The sequence below is a fragment of the Ovis aries genome, chromosome 15 (assembly GCF_016772045.2).
Source record: "Ovis aries strain OAR_USU_Benz2616 breed Rambouillet chromosome 15, ARS-UI_Ramb_v3.0, whole genome shotgun sequence".
Lineage (NCBI taxonomy): Eukaryota > Metazoa > Chordata > Mammalia > Artiodactyla > Bovidae > Ovis > Ovis aries.
This window is the reverse complement of record NC_056068.1, coordinates 33,929,995-33,955,368: the sequence shown is the minus strand read 5'-3', so window position 1 is coordinate 33,955,368 and position 25,374 is coordinate 33,929,995. Positions and strand designations below refer to the sequence as shown.

Here is a 25,374-nt window from a genome sequence, read left to right as displayed (position 1 = left end):
GAAACTGCTGCTCTTAAGAAGCCTACACATTTGTGGGGACCTTTTATAATATGCAGGAAGAATGCAACAGAAAGCCAGATCTTACTGGAGACATTCTAGGTGCTTCACAAATACTACTTCATTTAAACCACACTAAAACCTTGGAAAATAAACACGACTGCTAATATTCAATAAAGAGAAATAGGGTGGTAATGGTAGGTGACCCCTGTAATCACAAAGCTGCTTCATGCTAGAAGCAGAACTCGAAGCAAAGACTATGGGACCTTGAGGTCTCAGGGCTCTTGATCCTGAAGTGCCTGAGTCAAAGGGTGTTGTAGACCTGTGTTCAGTCCATCTCTAGACCTGAAAGTATCAGTCTTCAGGGCCTGGTAAAAGGTCCAAGATCACAGTGCTTTCTCCACTCTAGATTTTATCTACAACATCTTCCCCATGGCAACGATATAGACAATCCGTTTGCTATCAGACTCAACGTAAGTTGTGTCATTATGTATCAGGACAGCTCATCAAAGGGAGTGAGCTGTCCTGATACATAATGACACCACTTACGTTGTTTAGTGCTTTACAATTTAGTGTTTTCAAGCGTGGGAGGTCATTCCAAGATTCTGACAAATAGGCATCGCTGGCTCCATTTCACACGTAAGAAAACGGAGGCTTGGGTTGCATACTGTAGCTATAGCCACGGGACTCTATTTCAGGGGTCCTGGCTCTAAGTTCAATGTCCTGGCACTCCACTCTCACACCTGCTAGACTCTAAGCACCTGCCCAGCACAGAGGTGGTTCCCGCAATCCACATCACTTCACCACCTCTCACCCCAACCCTACTGGTCTCCTCATTAATGCAACTGAAGGGCAGGAACCTAGGAGTAGGGGGACTGGGGTTTGGGGGAGTAGTAAGATCAGACTACTTACCTTTTCTGAGTCAGTGCAAACTTGGATGGCATTGGGGATGAGGCGAGCTGTCTTTTCTTTAGTCATGGAGCAGATGTCTTTCAAACGCACAGTTAGCTGGCATCCACACAGAAACAGAGAAAGGAAAACAAGCAAGAGGCAGCATTAATAGAGTCAGGTGAAGAGTGTTCTCCAGGCACCAGTTCACACAGAGGAAGTCAGATCACAGGCTATATGCTTCTCAACCACGAAGGGACCTCCTCAGAGATCACTTGGTTGAGTCCCTTATTTCAGAGGCTGTAGAGCAACCCTCACTGGGAGCTCAAGGGTCTCTTGATTCTTGGTCCAAGGAGCTTGCTTTCTCATTCCTACACTGCCTGATAAACATGCATGGATCCCATCAGAATCTGCCACTTACAGAAACACAGAACCCTGGCACCAGATGAGACCTTACAGTCACTTAACTAGTTATCATTTCTCACTTTATTTTGTAAAACTAGGAAATAGGCAAATGAAGAATAAAGGACTAGCTTAAAACTGCATGGCTAATTGGTTGCAGAACCCAGAAAGTACAAGCCAGTTCTGCTGAGTTGCAAGGCCAAGGTTCCTCTGACTCTTTCTATTCTGCCCCTGTGGTGGTTGTTTAGTCACTTAGTCATGCCCAACTATTGGGACCCCATGGACTGTATGGCCCGCCAGGCTCCTCCATCCATGGGATTTCCCAGGCAAGAATACTGGAGTGGGTTGTCATTCCCTTCTCTTGAGAATCTTTCCTATCCAGGGATCAAACCCACATCTCTTGCATTGTAGGCGTATTCTTTACCACTGAGCCACCAGGGAAGCTAAATATTTACCTGCATTTCCCCCAAATCAAATGGTCTCCACACTCTCTTCCACACTCAGGAAGGAGGGAAGAGGGAAAAGCATGGTAGAGAGACCTATCCTTCAAGACTCATGCTTTCGTGAATTATACAAAGGCTTGGGTAGAGCATGAAGTCAACCAAAGAACACAAGTGGAGGCTACTTCCTCAGCCACAGCCCAAGGGGACAGCCTCGGGGAGCAAGTCTCAGCTTTTTATTTTTTTCTTAATTTAGTTTTTGGCCGTGCAGCTAGTGGCAGCTTGGTTCCCTGACCAGGGATCGAACCCATGCACCCCAGCAATGGAAGCCACTGCACCACCAGGGAAGCCCCCGTCTTTACCAGAGTTTCCCAGCGGAAGATGTTGCTGTAGAAGCAGATCCAGTTTTCGGAGAGGTAGAGGCGGCCCTGAAGAAGAATGTCTCTTTGGAGTGCACAGGAGTAATCTGGAGCAGAATATGGGAGAGGGGGCTCAGGGACAGGGAGGTTTCTCAGTAAACCGCTACAATTAAGCAAGACACTCCCCCCCCCCCCCCCCCCCCCCCCGCCCACCAGCAGCCCCAGGGAGCCCAAGTGCCCACCACAAACTAGGTGTGAGAGACACCAGCCTAGCGGCCCAGGGAGTCCCTAGCAGCTTCTGATTGGGAACATGTAGGCTGTGAAACACGCTACTGCCTGGAGGCAGAGGCATGGATGAGACAGAAGAGGAAGCAAGAACATTAAGAGGCAAAAAGGCCAACACAATTCAGCGAACGCCACTCCCTCTCCAGGATTTCCCCAGTCCCCCGTGCAGACACAAGAGTGGCAGCGACTGCTCCCAGGCGGGGCTCTCTGGAGGGCATCACACATGGGGCTCAGCCCTGAGCCCCCATCACTGGGTCAGCACTCTGGATGTCTCCTCTCCCGGTTCCCAGACAGACGCTCTCACTTGGGGACCCTCCAGTCAGAGAAGCAGCCTTCCTTCCTGCCCCACACCCAGGTCACCCCGCTCACCAACAATGAGGCGCTCCGTGTCTGGAAGTTGCTTAAAGAGCTTTCTGAAGTCTTCATTTCTCTGCTTGTATGTGGGGCTTAACACCTGAGTGACAATGGTCAAGGTTAGTGGATGCTGCTAGGTTCATGGGCTGGGGAGGAAGGTGTAGGAGGAGAGCCTGCTTGCATATTTAGAGGCAAAGCTGAGGTTCCAGTTAAGGCAGAGACCCCGTGAGGCCAGGCTAGGCAAAGGGGGCTCAGTGTGAAAAAACATGGCAGAGAGAATTTGAAGCTGCCAAGGGCTTTGTACCCAGTGTCCATCAGTGAGAAAACGTCAACCCTACTAAGCAGGGCTCACATAACCACATCCCAAGTGGAGAAAGGAAGAGGGGACCACTCTGGGCTATTGCTGTCCTGCCTTCTGCCAGCAGGAAGCACCAACTGACAGTGGAGTAGGGGCCCAAGGGGACCCCCCTACCCCCATAGCAGGACCCAGGATATATGATGGTGCCTAGCGCAGCTCTCAGAAACTGTCATCGTGAGTAATACAGTAAGCACTTGGTTGTGTCTGAAATTTACGACAGGAAAAAAAAAATCATAAAACGTAAGACCAGTACAATGTTATGTTAATTATAATGCAATAAAACTGGTGTGGGGAGGGGCAGAATTGCTCTGGATTTTAAAAAAACCCATAAAACTAGGACTAAAAAAAGCACACAAGTAGAGAATTAAAAGCCTAACTGGCAACTTGAGGTACTCAAACTTCATTCACTCACCACCGCTTACAAGACTATCCCATCCAACTCTCTTATATTACCACCAAGGAAACCAGGCTCAGAGAGTGGTCCCTGCCCAAGGTCCCCTGGCCAGTCAGGAGCAAATCTCTGGATCCCTGGTTCCGAGCTCACCTCCGGCCACCACCTGAGCTGCCAGACGTCCCTGCACCCACCAACCTTTTTGGTGCCTCAATGCAAACTCCTAATGATAGCGAATCATTCCAGGAAATCCTATAAACCAGTTGATCAGACAGGAATTCTGCTCTTTCTAAGCTTATAATCATGTGCCCGTAGATGCAAGGAACCCAAGGATGATACACGAAGACAAGTGCACAACCCGGGAAGGGCCAGGTATCATGATACAGACCATCTGAACTCCACTTGGGTGACCTGTTGACCTACCTAGGTCAGGAGCACACACAGGTAGGCAGACTGTCCTGGTGTTGCTGACTGACAGGTCTTGGCCATTTACACTTTCTTGCCCACTTTCCTGAGAATCCACTAGCTGTGGCAACAATGCAGTGAGCTTCACACTGTTAGCTTTTTGGCTTTTTGCAGAACCAACAGCCTGCAAGACAGGGACTGCTGCAGCCTGGCCACCCTGGCAGCAGGTTCTGACTACCTCAGCTCAGGTGACTACCTGTGCCAGAGAGAAGAGGATTTTAGGAAGCTGGAGGAGAGAAAACAGCACGACTTCAGTTTGGGAAGGTTTTCCACGTAAGAGAGAAGACAGTGCTTTCCACTGCTTTGCCCAGAGTTAATCTGAAATTTAAATGTCTGTTTTGGCTCATTTATAAAATGAGTTGTATTTCCAAGGGGATCCTCTGTTACCTTCCCCAAAGCAATGACATGCTGTAGAATCCCAAACTTCAAGAATCAGGATCACTCACTGGGAGGGAAAATCTGGAAGCCAGTCCACCCCGTGACTTCGACAGCTAGAAAAGACCTCAGAAGACAATACTCCTCTGACCTACGTGTTCGTTTCAAAACGACACAAAGATATCCAACCTCAGTGTGAGGCTCCCTGGCCTCACAGAACAAGAGTCCACATGCTGAAAGCCCCTGCCTGACCACCTGACTGTCTCTAAGTTCCTGACCAACCTTGTAGAGCTAACACAGAGTGAGAAATGACTACGCTCCAAGCACTGTCATAAGCCCTTTCAAATGACTACAGGGTCATTTTTACTATCCCATTTTAGACTCGAGGAAACTGAGGCACAGTTTAAGCAACCTGCCCGAGGCACATGGCCACAAATGAGAGTAACCACGGTACGAGCAGTGTGGTCCACAGCTCCTGGTCCGAGCTGTCCCTCTGCACGGCCTTGGGGTTCCTAAGCCGAGAAGGGAAACACAGCCGAGCACAACCTCTTGGTGATGAGATACTAACTTATGTGGGGGTCCTCACTAGCCTTCCATGCCTGCAAGTGGGTCTTTTTTTGGGGGGTACGGTTTCAGTTTTGCAAGTTCTGGAAATTTTATGTATAACGTGAACCTACTTAACACTACTGCAATATACATTTAGAAATACCTAAGATGGTAAACTTCATGTTACATGGATTTTAACACAATTTATTTGTGGGGTTTTTTTTGCTACACTGTGCAGCTTGCAGGGTCTTAGTTCCCTGACCAGGGACTGAACCCGGATCCCTGGCAGTGAAAGCACCGTGTCTAACCACTGGACTGCCAGGGAACTCCCACAATTAAAACAAAAACAAAACCTATTAGTTAAGTCAGTCTTTATATTTACAAAGTTCCAATATCAGCCTGAGGACCAGCCTACCAGGTGGCCCCAAATCCCCCTCACTTGAAACTGGACATCAGACATGCGACTACCCCCAGCCTGGAAGTCCTCCCGTTGCTAATGCTCTCTCCATGGTCCTCTGTCACCCCTGCTCCTCTCACATCCAGTGAGGGCTCAGATATCAACAGAGATGCAGGTGCAGGGAGTCGGGCCCTCATCTCCAAACCAGAGGCAAACTGAGGGAGACACCCTCTCCCCTCCTCTCCTCAAACACAGTCCTGGCTGTCAGGAGGGGAGAGCCCATCCAGCCCTGGTCTTGGAGGTCTGCCAGTGCTGCGAGGGCTTCCTGGGGTGTAGGAACCCCTTAACTCAGGCCTGCAAATCAGCGGCCTGATCTGAGCAGGCTGCCAGCATGGAAGGCAGGCCAGCTAGCCTCCCAGGGTCTAAAGTACAGAGATATTAGTCGGCTGCCACCAGCTACCTTACTGACGTGGGAGGCGATGACCCATTCTCCCTGGCGTCCTCGCATTCTTAAAGCCATCTCCTCCCACGGAAAGAGAAGCAAGGCTCATGCATTTTCATTTTAAATGGCCAAAGAATTTTGGTTCAAGGATTGTCAAACCAGGGGCCCCCAGAGCACAGAGAAGCGAGGACATGCACTCACGGCGGGGATCTCCTCAGACCCGGGCCAGCAGCAGAATTCCGCACCAGCAGGTCCCTCCGTCAGCTTCTTCAGGTGCTGCTGCAAAGGCTGGCTGTCCTGCTCCAGCAGAAGGCTCCAGAGGACCCCCGATTCCATCAGAGATTCCATCGCTCCCACAGGCTACCTCCCCACGAAACACTGATCCTTGAGCTCAGATCCCTCACCGCACTCCCAGGATGCAAACAGGCAGTCTCTCCTGGGCTGGACGTGAATGGGTGGCTTCGGGCTCCTCGGCAGAGGGTCTGTGTGGCCCTGATACTTCCTTGGCTTCCCTTGAGCTCGGTTCCCAGTTCCAAGCTTCACAACTGGGCGGGTGCGGTCAGCATGGTTCTCGGGACAGGCTGGCTGGCCAGCCTCCCGTGGCTGGGCTCTGTTTCATCCCACTTGGCTCCCAGCGTGGCAGGTCTCTGGGCGAAGGGTGACCCAGAGGGAACGTGATGAAGCCCCTCTCCAGGTTGGCGTGGACAGCTGCGCTGAGCAGCTGGCAGCGGCCAGGTGCACGGGGCACCTGGTGACGACAGGGCAAGTGCACGGGGCCGCTGGAGGTCCCCCCTGCTGCGGCTCACAGCCCAGTGGCTTGTGGCGGGTCTTAAACTCCCAGGAGGATGGACACCCAACTCCCCAGTGCCGTCTGGCTGGTCCCACAAGGCAGCCTGTTCAACGTGCAATCACTCCTCTGGGCGGGCGCTGGTGGCTATGACTCACGGTCCTCACCCAGGCAGTACGGCCACCGCTGGCCAAGGCACCAGGGCCTGCTCCCACCCCCACCCGTACACACCCCCCTTTCCTCCCAGGCCGAGCTCCTCTCGGCTGACCAGCAAACAACTTCTTTGTTAGAGTCATCCGTGGCAGGAGGGAGGGGGGTGGCTGGGCGGGTAAGCGGGCAGGGCCAGAGCCCTACACATGCCTCAAGTTACAGGACCTGGGTGATGGTACCGGCCAATGTCCTGCAGTAACCCCCGGCCGAGCCTGGCCTCCCCAGCAGATGTTTCCTGCAATGGAAAGTAGCTGGCCAAGGCTCCAAGTGGGGGAAGGGCGGGGAGGAGGTGCCAGGGGCACTGCTGTTACGCTGAAATCTAAAATTGAAGACGCAAAACAGCCAGGGACTTCTTGGAGACACAGTGGCCCCTCACTGATCCATCCATCCACCGACCTCCCCAGAGAAGCAGCAGGAGCCTGGAAGTTGAACTCATCCCATTTCAGAGGTGCACGTGGGGAGAAGTTGAGGTCAGCAGTTTCCAGGTCCATCTGAGGCATCTCCTTCCTTCCCAGGGACGCCGTCCTGCCTCCAGTTCTAGCAAGATGGGGATCAAGGCCAGGATGAGGATTCCCAGACAGCCGCTCAGACTTTGGCGGCCAAGGAGCCATGCTCTGAGCAGAGACTGGGCTGGATCAAAAGGAGCAGGGAAGCTGAGATCTCTGGCGAGGACGGGAGCCAGGCAGATGGGAACAAGGAGGCCTCCAGAAAGAGAAGCTGGGGGCAGAGGTCAGACAGCACTGGGGCCGGGAAAGTTGGATTCCCAGGAAACGTCAGAACTTTGAGACAAACAGGGCACCTTCCTCGCCCTCCCCAGCTACGTCCAGCCCAGGAGGGTCTCCAGGCTGCACACGACGAAGAACGTTGCCTTTGTCCTATTTGACTCAGACGTGACTGTACTTAAAAATGATCTAACAAATGTATGCAAGATACAGATTCTTGCTTCTGGATCTCAAATTTCTGATTCAGAGGAACCTGGCGTCTCCCAGTTATATGGTGCTGGAGGAAGCAGAGGAAGATTCTGAGTCCTTTCCAGGACTTGTATTCTTGTCTCTCTCAGTGTATACTCCGGATACAGCCACCACCTCCACCCATCATATCACACAGGGTGATTGTTCCATCAGACTAACACTGTCTCCAGGAACACACTACACGTCAAATGATCTCCTCCAGCACTCAGCATGGTGAATTTCAAGTATCAGCTGCTCAAGACCTATTTACCAAATGAACGCATTCCTTATACACCTCTGACACTGTTCCTGTTGACATGGCATCTCGTGTGCACGCATCCATACACGTCCTCACTCCTGTAGGCACCCCCAGCGCCTAGTCCATGCCAACACTCTCCAAGCCACATATCCTAGCTTCTCTCCACACCATCATCAGCAGTGGGACAGGAGAACCCAGCCATTCCATTTTACAGGGTGACGGGAATGCCCTGCTCCTGGGCCACCCCAGATCCAACGATCTAGGCAGTAACCAGGACCCATGAAGGCTGAATCCTGGAAACGCTTGAGTATCTCTGGAGCCAGATGAGGGGATGACTGGGCTCCAGCAGGATGACTCAGGGGCAGGACACACCCAGAAAGATAAGCCCTGGGACCCTTTGTCTCCTACACCCCCTCACAACTGCCACCGGGCAGGGCACTGCCAGCCTGAGGAGAGGGAACTGACCTGGGCTAAATATTAACTCGGTGACAAACACTGGGAGCTGGGACCAAGTGGTACCTGCTCCCTGGGGAGAGCAGCAGGAGGGAGAGGGTGGAGGAACCAGGGAGAAAACCAGATGGATTTTGGTAGAATGTTGGCCTCACCTAGGAAGAAAGCCAATTAAGACCCTCAGAGCAAATGCTGGACTTTCAACCAAATCCAGGTAGGGAGGAGCCGGATGTGGCCTAAGGGGAGATGGGGGAGGTGACTGAGCAAAGGAAGGAGAGGGGAAGGGCGAAGGTGTGAGAGAGAGACACGGAGGAGCAGGACTGGGAGAGGTCTCAGTTGGAGACGGGTCACTCCACAGAGTCCAGAGGCTACTGGGGATGTGGGGGTCAGCATGTGGGGGAAGTGGAGTCTATCCTCCCCGGAAAAAATACCAGGTTGCCAAGGTGTCGTTGGGTATGCCTTCAGCACTCACTCCCACTTTTCTCACTAACGCGCCCTAATCCGAGTCTCATTCCTACAAAGCCCCGTCCTCTTCCTCAGTCACATGTCTGCCAGACGTGCCCGGTCACTCCACAGGGCTGGCGCCATCCCTCTTCCCCCAGGACAGCCGACATCACCCCCGCCCGCACCAGCAGGCAACTTGGGCCCACAGCCTCAGGGCAGCCTCCGGGTCTGGGCTCCTTCCCTGGGTTGCCTGGAGACAACTGATCCCAGGAAAGAGGCAAGGCAGGTGAGAAAGCACCTGTCTACCTGGAGCACCAGGAAGAGACTTCTGTGACTTGGCTTCCTCCAAGATTTAAGTCTGCTGCATCCAGCAGGGCCATCTTTGGGGGGCAGATTACTCCCCTTCCTGCTCCCAACTCTCCCCTTGGCTCCCTGTTCCAGCTTATCCCTCTGTGAACTTATCCCCCAAACTAGGCGCCTTGACTAAAAAAACTGGGGTGGTCAATGGTGGGTCTGGGGGGTGGGGAGCAAACAGGGGGACTCAGGGGCAGTAGATGTGATCAGCCTTGGGAGGGACTCAGGGCAGCTGTCGACAGCCCCCACTTCAAGCCCCATTCTTTTGGGCCATGCTACACGTGGGCATGCAGCATGTGGGATCTTAGTTCCCTGACCAGGTATCGAACCCACGGCCCCTGCATTGGGAAGTGCAGAGCCCTAATCACTGGACAGCCAGGGAAGTCCCTCAGACCCCACTCTTGATCTGAAGAGCCCTTGCTGGAGACCAGAGGCTCCTGTCTCAGCCTTTCCATGTCTCCCTGGGGTCCAAACACCTCCTTCCACGTGACCCACTCTTTATAATGCCAAGGTGGTTTGTCACCATGGTGACAGTTCCTCCCTGGATAAATAGATAGAAGAAGAAAATGCAGAAGAGAGGCAGGTAGAGGCGGAGGCTGGGGCAGAGGGCAGGGAGGCGTTGGGTCGGCTTCCTCTCTTATCAGACCCAGGCCATGCCTACGGGCTGGAGACGTTCTTGCAGCAGTCAGCAAGTCTGTGCTGACCCTCCCCATCCTGGATCCAGCCAGACACTTCTAACTGTCCCCGGGGCCGAGGACGACAAGGCCTTTGCTCAGCCAAAGGACTTCCAGAGCCAACAATGGAGCCTTGGGCAGCAGAGCAGCCGGAGAGTCACCACCGGTGTCAGGGGAGGGGCCAGGGAGGGCTGAGGGCGGAGCTGAGGGGGAGACATCCGCCTCCTTCCTGATGGTCTGAGTCTGGCTGCCTCAGGGCAACGCAGAGGTGACATGGGAGGGCCAAGTAGATGCAGCAAAAAGAGAACCACGTCAGCGCAACAGAGGCCCAGCAAGCACCTCCCGAGAAACCAGGAATGGAACACTGGGGGCAGTGTGGGGGAGAGGGCGTTGAAGGGAAGCTTCCTGGTGGGGCCTTGGCACGTAGGCACTGACACGGCACAGTGCTCCGTAGGGGATGGGGCCCGGCAAGCCCGTGTGCATAGGCTCAGGAGGCTGAGCTCAGGCTCCAGCAGGGGAAGCCCCCAGGACCTGGCTTCCTGATCGAGCCAGACCATTCCGCCTAGGAGCACAGCCACACTCAGGCCATGCCCGTGGATAAGCACGCTGGTACATCTGGGTGGGCTTCCCAGGTGGCTCAGTGGTGAAAAATCTGTCTGCCTAGCTCTGCCACCTCTCACTCATGTGCCAGCAGAGCCCCCTGACCCCACAGGGCAGCTGGCCCACCTCCATCATCCAGCCCAGCAGCAGCACCTATTTCTAGCCTGTTGCTCTGCTGAGGGCTTGGACACCAGGTCTTCTGAGCGGGGCTGAGGGACAGATCAGAGGTGAAAGGGTGGGAGGGAGGAAAATCCGTTAGAGTCAGAAAGAAAGAGACAGCCAGTCGGGATAACCGAGCCAGAAAGGAGCGGCAAGCGGAGGTGGAGAGACAAAAATGGGGGAGTCAGCCAGGAAAGGGGAGGGAAGGACTCTAGGGAAGGCAACGAGAGAGGGAACGGAAAAGCCTATTGGAAAGAAAAGAGAGGAGCAGGGGAGAGGGAGTGCAACAGGGACGAGGCCCTGTGTGTTCAAATCCAGTCGTTTTAATGGTCTCGTGGGTCTGCAGCCACGTGTTTCCCGGTCCCCTGTGAGGCACTAATTTTACAATAGTCCCCCCACCCCCACCCAGGGTGGTGGAAGATTCCGTGAGGGAAAGGATGCTGGAGGTCCCACCCACTCCCAGGAAAGCATTCTCCAGCCTCACCTCCCACAGACAGCGAGCTCCTCTGCCCCCTGGGATGTCAGCCCTAAGCCATGGGGAGGCCGTGAGCCCAGGTGAAGACCACAGTTGGCCTAGGGGGCTGAGGGGCTGCAGCCCCGGGCAGGCTTCTCCTCCAGGTGGGCCATCTCAGCCCTCAACTCTCCTCCCACCCGCACAGCCCAACCTCCTCCTTGTCTGTGCTGCTGTGATGCCAGGGCGGGGATACAACAGTCCTATCTCAGGGCCAGTCCCCTGAGCAGCAGCGGGTTGGAAGATACACGGGCTAACTGCTGGCTGCTTGATTCTGGGGGAACTGTTGAGCTGTGTGGGAAAACACTCCCCCCGCCTGCCACACACATACACAGTGACTCTGACTGGAGCGTCTACATGAAACCCAAGCCTTTCCCCTCCTCCCCTGCACCAGAGCATCCTCCAAGTCTGTCTCTTAGCCACCCGCTCCCACGTTGTCCCCAGGTCCACCACACAACCTGCCCTAGTATCAGGGAGTGGGAAAGATGCGTCCACAAGACTGGGGAAGCTTGGGGAAGAGCAGGCTCCGGGATGGAAGACAGTGGCTGGAGACCAGTTGGTGGCTGCGAACCGCCCGTCCATCCACAGGGCAGGAGGGTGCAGTAGGACGGGGCAGGTGGCTGAGACTTCAGCCTGTGGCTCTTCAGGGGCGAGTTCAAGACCCTTGGCCCCAGCTCTGTGACCCAGAGGATGTGGCCTCTGCAGGGGCTGCTTACTCCAAAATTGGCCTCCCAGTAGGAGCTCCTGGCTGGAGTGCCCCCAGGGACAGGGGATGTGTTCTGGGTGGAGCATGCCAGGTCGACTGAGGTGACCCTGGGGCAGAAGTCACATTCTGTTACATAAGCCAGCCTCTGCTAAACGAAAAGGTTTCTGGCTGCTTGTTTTTTCCTCCAAATGTCCCTCCAAAAGGAAGGAAAACTTGGCCTTAAGATCAGGCCCCTGGATGATGGTCCCTGTCCCAAGTCCTGTCTGCCCTTTGGTGGGGGGCCCTCCCCAGCCTGGTCTCCTCCATCAGGGCTGGAGGGTGTCCAGGATCCGGGGGTAGGGGTGGGGGTTCGGGGAGACAGTCCATCCCTGGGTGGTCTCCGGGAATTGTACCCCCTCCACCTCACCAGCAGTCCTGCCCTGCTACAGAAGGTAAATGAGGTCTGGTTTTTGAGGGAGGGCTCTGGCCAAGGGCAATGCCCACTATTCTAGGCTCCAAGCCTGCAGGGAGACCACAGTGCGCCCCCACTACTCCATCCCCTAAGCACAGCCATCCCCACCCATGAGCCCAACAAGAAGAGAAAAGGGATACTTACATTATACCAGCTCTGGCTTTTCTGAAAGAACAAAGTAAAAGAGAAGCAAAGTTAGTGGGGGGAGAGGTGGCAGGAGCGGCCAGAGTACTCCTGGCTCCAGGGGGAAGGTACACAGACAGCGGAGGGCGGGTGGGGAGGAGGAATCCCAAGGCAGCTCAAGGCCCCCATGTTGCTGCTCGGGGTGGGGCGCAAGGGTCCTCCTTTCTCAAGACAGCTCCCGAAAGGAGGCCCGGGGAGCAGTCCATGCTGGAAGCCCCCGTGGCTGGGGTGGCAGGCAGCGCAGCACCAGCGAGAGCTTGACTGGGAGGGAGTCGACCCCATCACAAGGCTCTTCTGATGGGGATGGGGTCGGGGGGAGGGATGCGCTGCAGGCATCCGAGACCCAGTCCCGAATGGTCCCTGATCAGAAGCAAAGTACCCACGGAGACTAACACAGCTGTGTGCTCCACTTCAGCCCCTCGGAAAGTCTGGGTGGGACCCTCTGGGGTCAGGGATCCAAGGGATCGCTAGAAACTTCCCTCCAACTGGGCAAATTCCTCCTTCCGCCCAACTGGCTGATCCGCAAAGAGACAGTGGCCAAGAAGTGGTTGGGGCTCTGCCTTGGGAGGACAGGTGAAGCATTTAATTGCTAAAGGTCCTTCCTGACTTCGTGAGGCTCTAAGTCAATACCAACACAGCGGGTCCGACCCAACCCCACCATGCAGGTGCCCTCCATTCCCAGCCCTACTAGAAAGGCTGCTCATTCTCACGGGAAAGGGAAGTTTTTTAGGGAAAGAGGAGGGATGAGTAAGATTGTGCCTGGTCCATCTTCCATCTCTCAGGCCAGGAGTCCCTCACACATGGCCCACTTGAAGACAGACAGACAGGCAGACGGAGATAGACAAACACACACCTGCCTAGGTCCCCTGCTTTGAGGGGCTGATCCGACAGGTTCAGCTTGGGTAGACCGGAGTATTTTCAGTTTTAGAAACTTTGCCAAGGGTGTGGTTTAGGAGGAGAACGGCTGGGTGCAAGGAAGCTTTGTCTGCGGATCCACATCTTAACTACACACACATCTCATTTGATTGCACTTTGAAGACATTGCATTTTTTAACAAATTGAAGGTGTATGGCAGTCCCACGTCAAGCAAGTCTATTGATGTCATTTTGCCTACAGCATTACATTTTAATTAACATTTTATTTTTAATTATAATTTAATTAAATGTACACTGCTGTTTTAAACAGAATGCTATTGTATGCTCGACAGGATGAGGTACAGGGTAAACGTAACTTTCATATGCACTGGTAAAGGAGAAAAGCCACATGACTTGCTGGACTGTAACCTTTGCTTTCCTGTGGTGGGCCCTCCAAGGTAGGGCTGTGCATGCAGAGGCGTGGACCCCGGGGGCAGTTAGCAACCTCTATCCTGTCCACCTCACCCTACGGGGTCAGACTCATAAGGGAAGGAGGAGGCAGCCCATGTCCCAGGAGGTCTGCCGTCTGGTGTCTGGTGGAGCCCAGGGGTGAGTGTGACTGCAGAGATGAAGCCTGGTCATGCCACCGCTCCCTCTGCTGGCAACCCCATCCTGCCAGGACTCCGTGGAGCCCTTCACCTTCACTCTGAAGAGGAGGAGTGTCAGCAAGGGAAGGATAGGCATTGCGGGGTGCCACCTCTCAGTGGCTTTGCTCATCTCCACACTCTATCTCAATGGCCAGGGGGCAGACAGCAGGGCAGGATCTCAACCCTCTTCTCTCTGCAGGATGCTCTCATGGTCATCTTCCAACAAAACCTGTCCCCATGGCCCCATCTGGGAGTCACATATTCCCACTACAGCCTTGTCTTCTCCTCCAACCCAAGTCCAAATGTTCAAAACCAACGTTTCCATCATCAAGGGAGTTATTCCCACAAGGGAACTGTGGGCTGAAAATTAGCCTCTAGTCATCCCGGAGGAGAGAGGATGGGGCAAGGAGGCTGTGTCAGACTTTACCTGCACCTTGTTGTTGTCTAGTTGCTAAGTCATGTCCAACTCTTTGTGACCCCATGGACTGTAGCTCACCAGGCTCCTCTGTCCACGGGATCTTCCAGGCAAGAATACTGGAGTGGGTTGCCATTTCCTTCTCCAGGAGATCTTCCAGACCCAGGGATTGAACCCATGTCTTCTGCATTGCAGGTGGATTCTTTACCACTGAGCCACCAGGGAACCCCTACCTGCATCTTAGGGCACCGAAATCCCTGGGTCCTGATTCTGAGCTCACAGGGCATGAGGCTGTGCAGGTATCCACGAGAATGCCTCTCAGCAGTGGAAAGGCACATTCTAGGAGCCGCTGGCCTCAACTGCCCACAGTGTGCCTGTGTTTCACCAAACCAACCCTTCTGAATCTGTCTAGAATGAGGAGATTCAGGACAACTGAGAGCCTGCACCAGGGAAGCTGTGCCCCTCTCTTGTCTCGCTGGGTGGCACCTCTGTATGTGTTACCTGCTTGTGTAAATTGGGGATAAGAATATGGGTTTGCAGGTACTGCCATGTCAGATACACAGAGCAAGGACTTTTGTCCTTCTGTCTAAGACTCTGCCTCCATCCAGCAATCTCTGGGCAGCTGGTTACCTGTCACCACTGAAGGTGTCCACCCCTCTGGCCAAATCCACAGCAGCCCCTGGGAAGAGCCATGTGGGCATGAGTCCCTGAAATCCAATCAGCCTTGCAAGGGCAAGTTCAATCCCCATGGCTCTGCTTTTGAGGAATGAGTCCTAAAGAAGCTGCTGGGCCAGGAGGACCTGACTCACAGGGCCGAGGCCAGGCCCAGTGGACCTGGCAAGTGTCCCCTGGCCCCCGTGAGGTCACCGGCCAGCAGGTTCTCAGCCCCCTCCGTCCTCCTGTGCAGAGAGGGCTGGGGGCGGGGGAAGAACAGAATGAAGGAGTGGGCAAGGGCTTTCTAACAGGTTATGTATTAGTGGATTTAGCCAGAAAGAGAGGAGGGGACATCAGGAAAACTGCCCCAACGACAGCTGCTGGATGAGGGCTGAGCTGAGCAGGCTTCTATGCTTTTCCTGGAAGTCTGCAGAGCAAGCCCCTGGGGGACCCCAAGGCCCCTGGAAACAGCAACTTCCTTACACATCTCCCCAGTGCAAAGGCCCAGGAGTCTGGAGATGGGATGGGGGCAGGGGAGGGACAGAGGAACGCTACAGTTCTAGGAGTAGGGAGCAAAGAACAATTTCTTACTTTGATCAGGTAAAGTCTGTCGTACTGGAAAGGAAACCAAAAAAATTAGGATTGAAAAACAGGGCAAGAGTCAAAAAGTTAAAGGCACACCGGAGCCACAGAGCCCGTGACACCGCGCACCCAGCGCAGGGAGCCACAATGCGGGGCCAGGCAGGGACCGGCCTGGGCCCTACCAGACAGCCCGGTACCCAGTTCAGGAGCTGGTCGGGCAGGCAACGGCTGCGGGGCTCCCCCTGGTGGCCTCAGGTCAGCACTACAGAGCGGAAGCTGGGTCGTGGCACCAACTAAAGGGTCCTGGAACAGAACTGGGCCTTGATGTCCAGCCCTGGGCTCCGGGCAGGGCTGCCCCAGCCAGGGTCAGCTGCAGCAGGATAGCTACAGAGTCACAGGAGCGAGACCTCCCCGGCTACCTAGTCCAACTGCAACGTATTAACACACAAGGAAATGCGGGTGCGGGGAAGGGGAGACAGACACTGTGAGGTCTGGCTCCAGGGAAAAGTGGGGGCACGATCCAGTCCATCTGAAGAGTATATGAGGTCATCTCCCCTAAAGGGTGCAGGTGACACAGGGAGAGAGGCGGCCTGGCTGTGAGAACAGTGACGATAGCTCTAGCTGCCAGACCCCTCCCTGTGGGTACATGTGGTCAACCTGAGAAAATGCTCCATGGGGAGATGGGGTGTTCCCACCACAAGACCCTCCTCCTCTCTTTCTCTCCCCCTTGTAGCTTTCCCTTGCTCTCTGCTCTAGGCTCTGACCTGTGCAGAACCTGATTTCTATACTGGTCCTCATGAATCATCTTCGAAGTCTGTCCCAGACCGACCACAGCTGCAACCACATCCCTCTGGGGTGGCAGGATACCCTCCCCCAACAAGTCAGTCCTTGTTAACTGCTGGGGTGTCAGTGATGAATGGGGTGGGGAGGTGGGGAGCGCGTTCCTTCCCCCTTCAGCTCCTCAGCAGGAAAGGGGCCGAGATGCACTCTGGGTTTACACTCACGTCCCGGTCCCTGCTGAGGCCCCATTGTGTCCCTCCACAACCCTACTGGGAGTTCTAGCCCAGCTCTGGGCACCAGCTTCCAGCCTCAGACATGAGCTCTCCCCTGCCTCTGAATTCACGGAGCATCCCAACTACTCCTGTGGTCTTTAAGGTCAGGTTTGGTTTGTGGATAATCTGGGAAAAAACAAGTGGATAATCTGTGTTTCTTATCTCTCTTCCCAGACTGGACGCTGCCTGGGGGTGGGAATCTGGTCTTCATATTCCTTTCTTACAGAAGATCTACCGCTTACAAGTTTTAAAAACCCTCATTATTGGATGCTCCTTTCAACCTCATCACCTGACCAAAAGCAGCACTTGGTGAGTGCTATCGATCAGAAGGAAGTGTTCTGCTCACTGAGTGCCTTGGCACGGGGTGAGAGGGTGAGGAGGCTCGGAGCTTGACCTCAGGATGGCAAAGGTACACACCCTGTGGCCAGAGGCAGAGGAACAATAACCAGGCGCCGTGTCCAGCAACATCTGCCCTCTCCCCAGCCAATGGGGTGAGGCATTCTGGAGGGGTGGACAGAGGTCATCTCCAGACCCCGTCCAACCCATACAGCCCTGCACTGTTAAGCTCCCGAACCCACAGCAGACTCCTGGGGGCCTGCTCAGTACAGGCACATTTTCCTCCTCCTGCCCACAGCCAGCAGCCGTCGTTCAAAATCCTTAGAGCTAAGATGAGCTTTTACCCTCAAGGTCACAGACTGCAGGATTAGCCCTGTAACTTCTCATTCACCCCTCAGGAAGCAGAACAGCTGTTCATCCGGCTGCTCCCCAAAACAGAGGCTTGAGACTATAATTAAGTTCACCTCTCAGCTCTCTTTTCTCCAGGCTGTAGCCACCCGCTTCCCCTGTGAGTATCATCTCCTGAGCCCCGCTGTTCGGAAACACCTACTATTCACCCTCCATTCCCTCTGAGTTCTCCTTAGGCCTCTCAAATCCTGGGGTCCTGGGTAGACTCTTGGCACAGGCTCCCTGACCTGGTCATATCTATGCAGGGCCTGGCAGGGGCTGTCTATGTCCATGACCTTCCAGTGTTGGCACCACGCCCTCTGGGAAAGACGTTCCCCTCTGATCACGAGCCAGGATCCTAAGACCACCACGAGCTGCAGGCTGGACAGTGGGTGGAAGCAGTAAGGGGGGCTCAGGCCGAGCAAGCAGAAGGAAGGAGTGGCTAAGGTGAGCTCCTAGGGTCCCTCTACTGCGTCAGGGAACTCACGCAGGGGAATCTGTGAGCTTCAATCAACTCACCTGAGCAGCGGGCATGAGGTCCCACTGCTCCACCAGATCCGGAGCCTCCCTTCCCCAAAGGAATGAAACTAAGCCCCGGCAGGACTCTGCTTCTCAACGGCACCATGTAAGGAGGGGACAGACTCCCTGCCGAGGCAGTGTTTGGGGAGCAGGCAGAGATGGGGTTAGGGGTGGGGTGGGGAGGATGGGGGCGGGTCTGTTCTCCGACTCCGGGTGCGGTGGGAGTGGTCCCTTGGTGACCTCAGCCAGCTTGCCACGGGCAGTGGGGCTGGCCTTTCCAGGAAAGGGACCAAGCAAGACACATGGGCCAAACTGGGCAGGGGGTGGAGGGCAGGGTGCCGAGCACTACAGACAGTTCAACACCGGAGGGCAGACGGAAGACAGAGACAAAAGATGGCTTACTTTTGAGAGGCGCTTGTGAGACTAAGACCATGCATGCAAAGAAGGTATTTGGGGGATGGTGGGGAAGAAGAGGAAGAACAAGAAATCAAAAGACAAATTCAGCTGGGATGCCAGCTCCCAAGCCTCCCGGGGTCTCCTCCCCTCCCCAGGGCCTGTGAGTCAGGAGGGAAAGAGAAGCTCTTTTAAGGAGCATCAAGGCAGAGACATCATCTGCCTCCCAAAGGACTCAAGGCGGGAGCGGACGACTCTTTGTGGAAGCATAAGTAGCCCAGGTCCCCTTAGGCAAACCCTTAGGGGCTCAGGTGGTAACAAGGACATACTTGAGAGGGGTGGACAGCCCTGTCGCCCTCTTCTTGGCCAGGTGGGTACCAGGTGAGTTATTACCGAAGGTAAGGCTGGGTGATGGCCAAGGCCAAGGTCAATACAGCATTCTACAATGGTCCCTGAGGACTCCCTTCCCCGCAACTGTATTTGTCCCAAATAATGTTCCCTTCCACACCAAATTTGGAAAAGGCAGCAGTGCTCAAGAGACGACTCCCCCTAACCCCAGAGCTTCCCTCCTCCAAATCTCAAGGCTTGTGAGCCTCCCTCGCCCCTAATGAGAGACAGTGGTCATTGTGGAATCCTTTTATTAGCTCCTGGGGCCTCTCTGAGGGCTAAGCTAAGATCAAGACTTAATAGGGGTTCTCCCCTGCCTCCCACTCTCACCTCACAGAACAGAGGCTCTCTCTGGGACACTAAGGCTGGTCAATCACGTCAGGTCCCTCCACGAAGGGGTTCTCTACCTCACTGTTCCCCCAACACCAGCCTCCCTGCAGCCAGCTACTGAGCAAGGACAGAGTGGCCGGCGGGTCAGGCTCACCTTGGAGTTTTTGCCACCGCTGCGGCCGGACTGCGAGGAGCAGCTGCGCTGCACGCCCTGCTCCGGAGTGGACGGCGACTTGTCCGAGGAGTGATCTGAGCCCTTCTCCACCATGGTGTCTCCGTCTACGTTCTGCGGGGTTGGTGAGCGAGACCGCTTCCGGAGGATGGGGGAGCAGGCTGGCGTGCTGCGGTTGGAGTTACTGGCAGTGCTGCAGGGGCAGAAGGAGAGAGGGAGTGGGGTGACAGGGAGGGGCAGGAAAGACAAGCTGTCAGTAATTGAGGGCCAAAGACCGGTCCCAAGGAGCCAGCTCAGGGAGCCAGGGTTTGGGGCTGGGGAGAAGGGCCCGGCAGCTATGGCCCACCTATGGACTGCACCGTAATACTGCTGCTGGCCAGGAGGGGGCGGTGGTGCCCACGTGAAATGGAAATAGCAGTAGGAAGGGATAAGTAGGGCAATTAGACACTCAGATTCCTTCATCCAGCCGTCCATTAGTCTGTCCATCCACCAAATTTTGTTAGGACCCACTCTCTCCCCCCATTATATGCCAAGAATTGTCTAGGGAAAACGGAATATAAGAGCTGAGAGACTCATTAGAAATCATATCAATACTATCAGCTCATTTTATATATGCTGCAAAATTCAGGCTCTACATTTTGCCTCAGAGATATCTGCCCATAAAAACAACAAAAATAATCCCACTTTCCAAAGCATTTAAGGAATCATTTCACCAAGGTAGTAATGACAAGTGCCACAATTCCTATTTTTAAAATAAAGACCAGTGCATGGCAGAGAACCAAGTGTCCTCTGATCACAGAGGCTTAGAAACGAAATCTGGGTCTTCTGACTTGTAACTCGCCCACACTTCTATTTCCTTGCAAGCTGCTCCCCTTGCCCGGGGCAAAGGTAAACACAGCGGAAGTACTCACATGCCATGTCCCCTCCCCCAAATTCATTTCCAACAACTACCTTATACACCCACCAAATCCCCTCATACCAAGGCTTGCGCACTTTATAAATATTTATCTTGTGTTCTTAAAGGACTAGAGGAGATGAAGGAAGGAAGAGGAGAAGAAAACTCGATGCAGCAAAGTTCTAACAGGTGTTTGCTTTGCTCTGAGAAAATGGAGAAAGCAAAGAGATGGGGAAAGGAAAGGTTATGTAGGGAAGAGATGGAAAACACACAGGAGACAGGAAGGCCAAAGAAGCACAAGGGGAGGTGCTGAGAAGAAGTGGGCAGTCAGGGCAGCGTCGGGCTTTGGGCCCTGCCAGATCCAAGGCCGTCAGGGCCCCAGGAAACACTCTGGGCCCTTCCTAAGCGAGTGGAGTGCAGGCTGGGGAACGCTGCCATTTGCATGAAGATCCAGCTGCAACCTCAGATGGCCCACTGGATCCATTTGCAATGAAAACTATCCCCTTTGGGCAGAACCTTCCACCTGGGGATCCTCGGCAGAGAGGACAGGAGGTGAGCCCCAACCAGCAAGTGTGGGAGAAGGGCAGCAGTGGGGCGAGGGTGAGCCTTTGACTCCTGGAAGGAAGCTGATGCAGAGAAGAAACAAAAGGAAAAAACGAATCCGAGAGGATGTGTGGAGACACGCGTGGCCCAATGCTGTGCTGTATCCCCAAACAGAATTTGAAACTCATTACAGCACCACCAACAACAACTAGGATTTACAACAAGCGGCTCTTCCAGGTCTCACCACATGCCCAACATCCTTACCCTCTGCTTCTAAACTCATCCACTACGACAAAACCTGGAGAAAGGAAATTACGTTCCTCTGCCTCAGCTGGAAAAGCTGAACATTAAAATGGTGGCAAGTGGATTCTTGGACCCATCCAAAGAGCAGACTCAGGCACTCATCTCCCTGGGGCGGCCCCCTTTCTCTTGAGCCAATTTCAACCCACGGCCAAGTACTCCAGGGCTGACACCATCTCCTAGGACTGCTCTGCTGTAGCATCAGCCAGGAACTCTGCCCCTAAGTTCAACCAGTGTGCTCCGAGAAGGACTAACTAGAGAGTGGATGCCACCTTGCACAAGCCCATCTCAGACATATGAACCTACGGGTGGGCTCCCGTCTTTTTCTGAGATAAGGGACATCCTCACACACGGTCATTCCAGCCTTGGGAATAGAAAGGAGGTCCCTTTATCCTTCCTCAGACTCTGTATCCCTGCTAAGTGGCTGTTGAGGAAAGATTCAAGCAAGGGGTGGGCAAAAAATCCCAACCTGGAGGAAACGTACCCCATCTATCCAAAACCTCATGACTCTCAGGCACCCAGGATGGACATGTCCGTGAGATGTCCTCCACCCTTAGTGATCCCGTGTCAGCTGACCCTCCATATACCACCCAAAGATGCTGCTTTCAACATGTCAATCAACAGACAATTTACATGCTCATGTGCCACTTCCATCTCTGCGCTTATAAGGCTGTTGATGATTTGTGTTGCTCTTGAAAATCTCTCCCCTTCTTCCTGATGACACACACCTCTCCTATTCCTCTTCCTGTCTTAGCAATTAGTTCCACTCTCGCCTTTCTGCCTATAATTCAGTTCCCTCCCCAAAGGTGGGCTCTTCACCGCCTAAGCCATTTCCTGTTTTCGGTGACTTCAACTATGCCTGGAATCAAAGGACTCCTCTACCTGCTTCTGACCCAAATCACATCTGTTAGCTTCAGCCCAACAACCTGCTGCCAACATGACAGTTCCTCTAAACAGGTATCTCAGGAGCACCTCAGATTCAGAGCCAGGCAGGTGGTCTCTCCTCCCAAGCCTCTGCCCACTACTGCCCGTCCTCAGTGGCACCACCATTTCCTAGATTCTCAGGCTGCAAATTCACCCCTTCCATGTCCCCCCACAAAAGGTGAGTCACTGAATCCCATCAATTCCATTTCCTTAAAGTTCTGTAATGCGTTCTTTCCTTCTTTTCCCAGGGTCCTAGTTCAAGTTCTCAATGCTTCTGCCCTAGAGTTTTCTAATAACCTTCTATGTGGTTTTCTTCTTGCCTTCCCTCTTTTGTGACTATTCATACCTTTGTCCTTAAAAGTCTTTCTAAATAAAAGCTTGATCCTATCTATCTGCCCTCTTACTGACATTCATATTAAAGTCTCAAATCCTCAGAATGGAATTCAAAGTTCTCTACCAAAAATCTTTTGACAATTACCTAGACCTCAATGCTCTCTCTTTGTACTCACTTAAAGAGTCCCCACTGGACTTCCCTGGTGGTCCAGTGGCTAGGAATCCACCTGCCAATGCAGGGGACATGGATTTGATCCCTGGGCTCAGAAGATTCCACATGCCTCAAGGCCACTAAGCCCAAGAGCCCCAACTTTTGAAACCTGAGCACCTGGAGCCTGTGCTCTGCACCAAGAGAAGCCACAGCAATGAGAAGCCCGCACGTCACAATAGAGAGAAGCCCCTGCTCTACGCAACTAGAGAAAGCCTGAGTGCAGCAACGAAGACCCAGTGCAGCCAGAAAAACACAAGAGTTCCTGTCTTCCAGGCCTGCTTATCTCCCCCCAGTTTTCTTAGCATGCATACTCTGACTCCCCAACTGTTCACCACTTGCGCAGGAAGCACATCTCCTTTCACATCTACCCAATGGAGTCCCATTCATCCTTTAGGACCCAATTCAACCCCACCTTCTCCAAAAGCCTTTTCTAAATCTCCTCCAATGAAATGACCAAAGCACTGATCGCCCTCTGCCTGGTGTTAAAGTGAAGACCTGCCCACTCCTGGAGGCATGTGCCTTTGCACCTCCCTCACTGTTCACCAGGATGCTCTGTAAGCATTAACAGCATGAGCTCAGCTAACATCTGCACCGAGTCTCCTTCCAGGGCAGGTCTCCACACTACCCACGGCTTTCCCAACCCTCAGGATCACAACAGCTCCCACATTTGTACCACCAACCTGCTCCTATGAACACAAATAGCTAAGGTTATGAACGTTTATGAGCTCCTGGCATAATGGCAAGTACTTACTAAGCATTATCTAATTTAATCTTCCCAACCACCCTGCCAAGTATTCAGGGGTATTACTAGTCCTTCTTTTCAGGTGCTAAGTTGAACAACTGACGGAGTAAGTAGTTTGCCCAGCGTCACACAGACAGGTAAGAGGCAGGAGAGGCCTAATCAAATGCGGGCCTACTGATTACAGAGCTTGTTCTCGGAACCAAGCATTCAATAATGCTTGTTTGCTGAGTAAAGCGAATGAAGGATAGATCACAAGGACTGATGGCGAGCTGGGTGAATAGAAAGAAAGAAGAATCAACTTTCTGCCTCCATGCTTCCATTCATTCTCTATGTTGCTGTCAAAATGAACTTTTTACAAAGAGTAAAGCTGTCATTTTTAGCCGCCCTCCCCTCTGGTTAAAGCCCTCTCTGGTTTTCTACCCTTCTTGGAATAACATGAACTTCAAACTATGGTCGGAAATTCCCCAACTATCACCTCCAAGTACCCTTGAGAGCCCCTGCTTGGCTGCTCCTCCCCGCACACGCTCTGCCTCAGCCACCGAGGCTTGTCCCCAGATCCCTCCCTTACTCGTCCACCCTATACCAGACCTTCCCACACAATGCTCACACTCAAGACGAGCCCCAAAACCACTTACCCGCTACCCCACGCTCCTCCTCCACTCTGATCCCTCACTAAATGAGAAGAAAATGCTTGGAGCGACTAGAGCCCTAACTCAGCAAAATCACCACTAGATTTGTTAGACTGGAAGGACCGATGCTGAAGCTGAAGCTCCAATACTCTGGCCACCTGATGTGAAGAGCCAACTGACTAAAAAAGACCCTGATGCTGGGAAAGATTGAGGGCAGGAGGAGAAGGGGATGACAGAGGATGAGACGGTTGGCTGGCATCCCGACTCAGTGGACATGAGTTTGAGCAAGCTCCAGAGATGGTGAAGGACAGGGAAGCCTGGCATGCTGCAGTCCACGGGGTCGCAGAGTCCATGGGGTCACGACTGAGCGACTGAACAGCAACAAGACTCTTTTCCTAAGCTTCCCCCTGCACCCACTTTGGCCACACTGTGCGGCTTGCAGGATCTCAGTTTCCTGACCAGAGACTGAACCCTGGCCCTTAGCAGGGAAACTGCTAAGTCCTGATCACTGGACTGCCAGGAAATTCCTCCTAAAACTCTTATTTTTTAAAAAAAGTTTTTACTGGAGTATAGTTGCTTTATAATATGTTAGTTTCTGCTGTAGAGCACAGTGAATCAGCTATACATATACACAATGCCCTCTTTTTATGAATTTCTTTCCTATTCAGGTCACCACAGAGCATTCAGCAGAGTTCCCCCTGCTCTGTAGTAGGTTCTCATTAGTTACCTGCTTTATACATACTATCGATAATGCATATCTGTCAATCCCAGTTCATCCCACCCCCTTCCCCCGCCTTGGTGTCAACGCATTTGTTCTCCATGTCCATGTCTCTGTTTCTGCTTTGTAAATAAGACCATCGATATCAATTTTTTCAGATCCCACATATATACATTAATATATGATATTTGGTTTTCCCCCTAAAACTCTTTTAAAGGCACTCCATTCTACAGATTCAGCTTTCCTGCTGAGCAAATAAAACCTATTCTGATGAATCTTATAATCTGTAATATTGTCTTTCCAACAAACTCTACGATTCGCCTTTAATCTGATTCAGCCATCCTTATTAACAATAGTAATATATTATATTTCAAAATCTGCAGGTTTAAAAGCTAAACATGACCGTAGATTTGCTGTAGAAAGAAAAGGAAGACAAGGTTGGAGGAGCTAGTGGACTAAGAGCTCCTCTTGTAGATTTTCGAGTTAATGTAACCAACTCAATTTCTCGTAAGAAACCTAAGAAATAGAGGTTAAGTGCCTGGCCTAGGTGACAGAACTTATCTGGGTCTTCTGTTCTACAAACATACACTGAGCACCTGGCATAATCCTAGGCGTTCAAGTTCACACTGGTGAGTGAGAAAGGATCTTTATGCTTGGGACCCTATCATCAAGAAGAGCTAGACACATGCTCCTCTCATTTTAATAAAAGCAACAAGCAGTGTGACAGGAAAGAGGAAAGGCGTCTTAGACAGGGGTCCATAAACGCTGCCTTGAAGATATGGTCCTTGGGACTTAAGCTGGGTCCTGGAAGTAGGAAGGAAGCGAAGGTTCCTGAAAAATCAAAATATGTAAATAAATAAGCTAAAACATCAGCAAGAACAAAGGTATGAAAGCCTAAAATATAAAAGAGTATG

General features: G+C 53.1%; 1 protein-coding gene and 1 long non-coding RNA gene across 13 annotated transcripts in view; one reads left to right on the top strand and one right to left on the bottom strand.

The window, feature by feature from the left end:
• The window catches only part of GRAMD1B (GRAM domain containing 1B), a 202,476-nt gene that overhangs the window by 27,518 nt on the left and 149,584 nt on the right, over positions 1 to 25,374 (bottom strand). For all 11 annotated transcript variants that reach the window (XM_060399796.1, XM_042233004.1, XM_027979340.2 and 8 more), the window contains 5 exons: positions 19,148 to 19,358; positions 12,399 to 12,419; positions 2,741 to 2,825; positions 2,090 to 2,193; positions 910 to 1,005 (listed from right to left, as the gene is read on the bottom strand). In XM_060399796.1, coding sequence (XP_060255779.1) covers positions 910 to 1,005; positions 2,090 to 2,193; positions 2,741 to 2,825; positions 12,399 to 12,419; positions 19,148 to 19,358 — 517 coding nt within the window. The remainder of the gene's footprint in view (positions 1 to 909; positions 1,006 to 2,089; positions 2,194 to 2,740; positions 2,826 to 12,398; positions 12,420 to 19,147; positions 19,359 to 25,374) is intronic.
• LOC121816682 (uncharacterized) lies at positions 8,471 to 24,743 on the top strand. Of its 2 annotated transcripts, XR_006056341.2 has the most exons (3): positions 8,471 to 8,569; positions 16,816 to 19,290; positions 20,189 to 24,743. It is a non-coding gene; the product is annotated as an uncharacterized LOC121816682 (long non-coding RNA). The 2 variants fall into 2 exon arrangements; XR_009596619.1 differs by lacking the exon at positions 8,471 to 8,569 and having other exon boundaries at positions 9,168 to 19,290.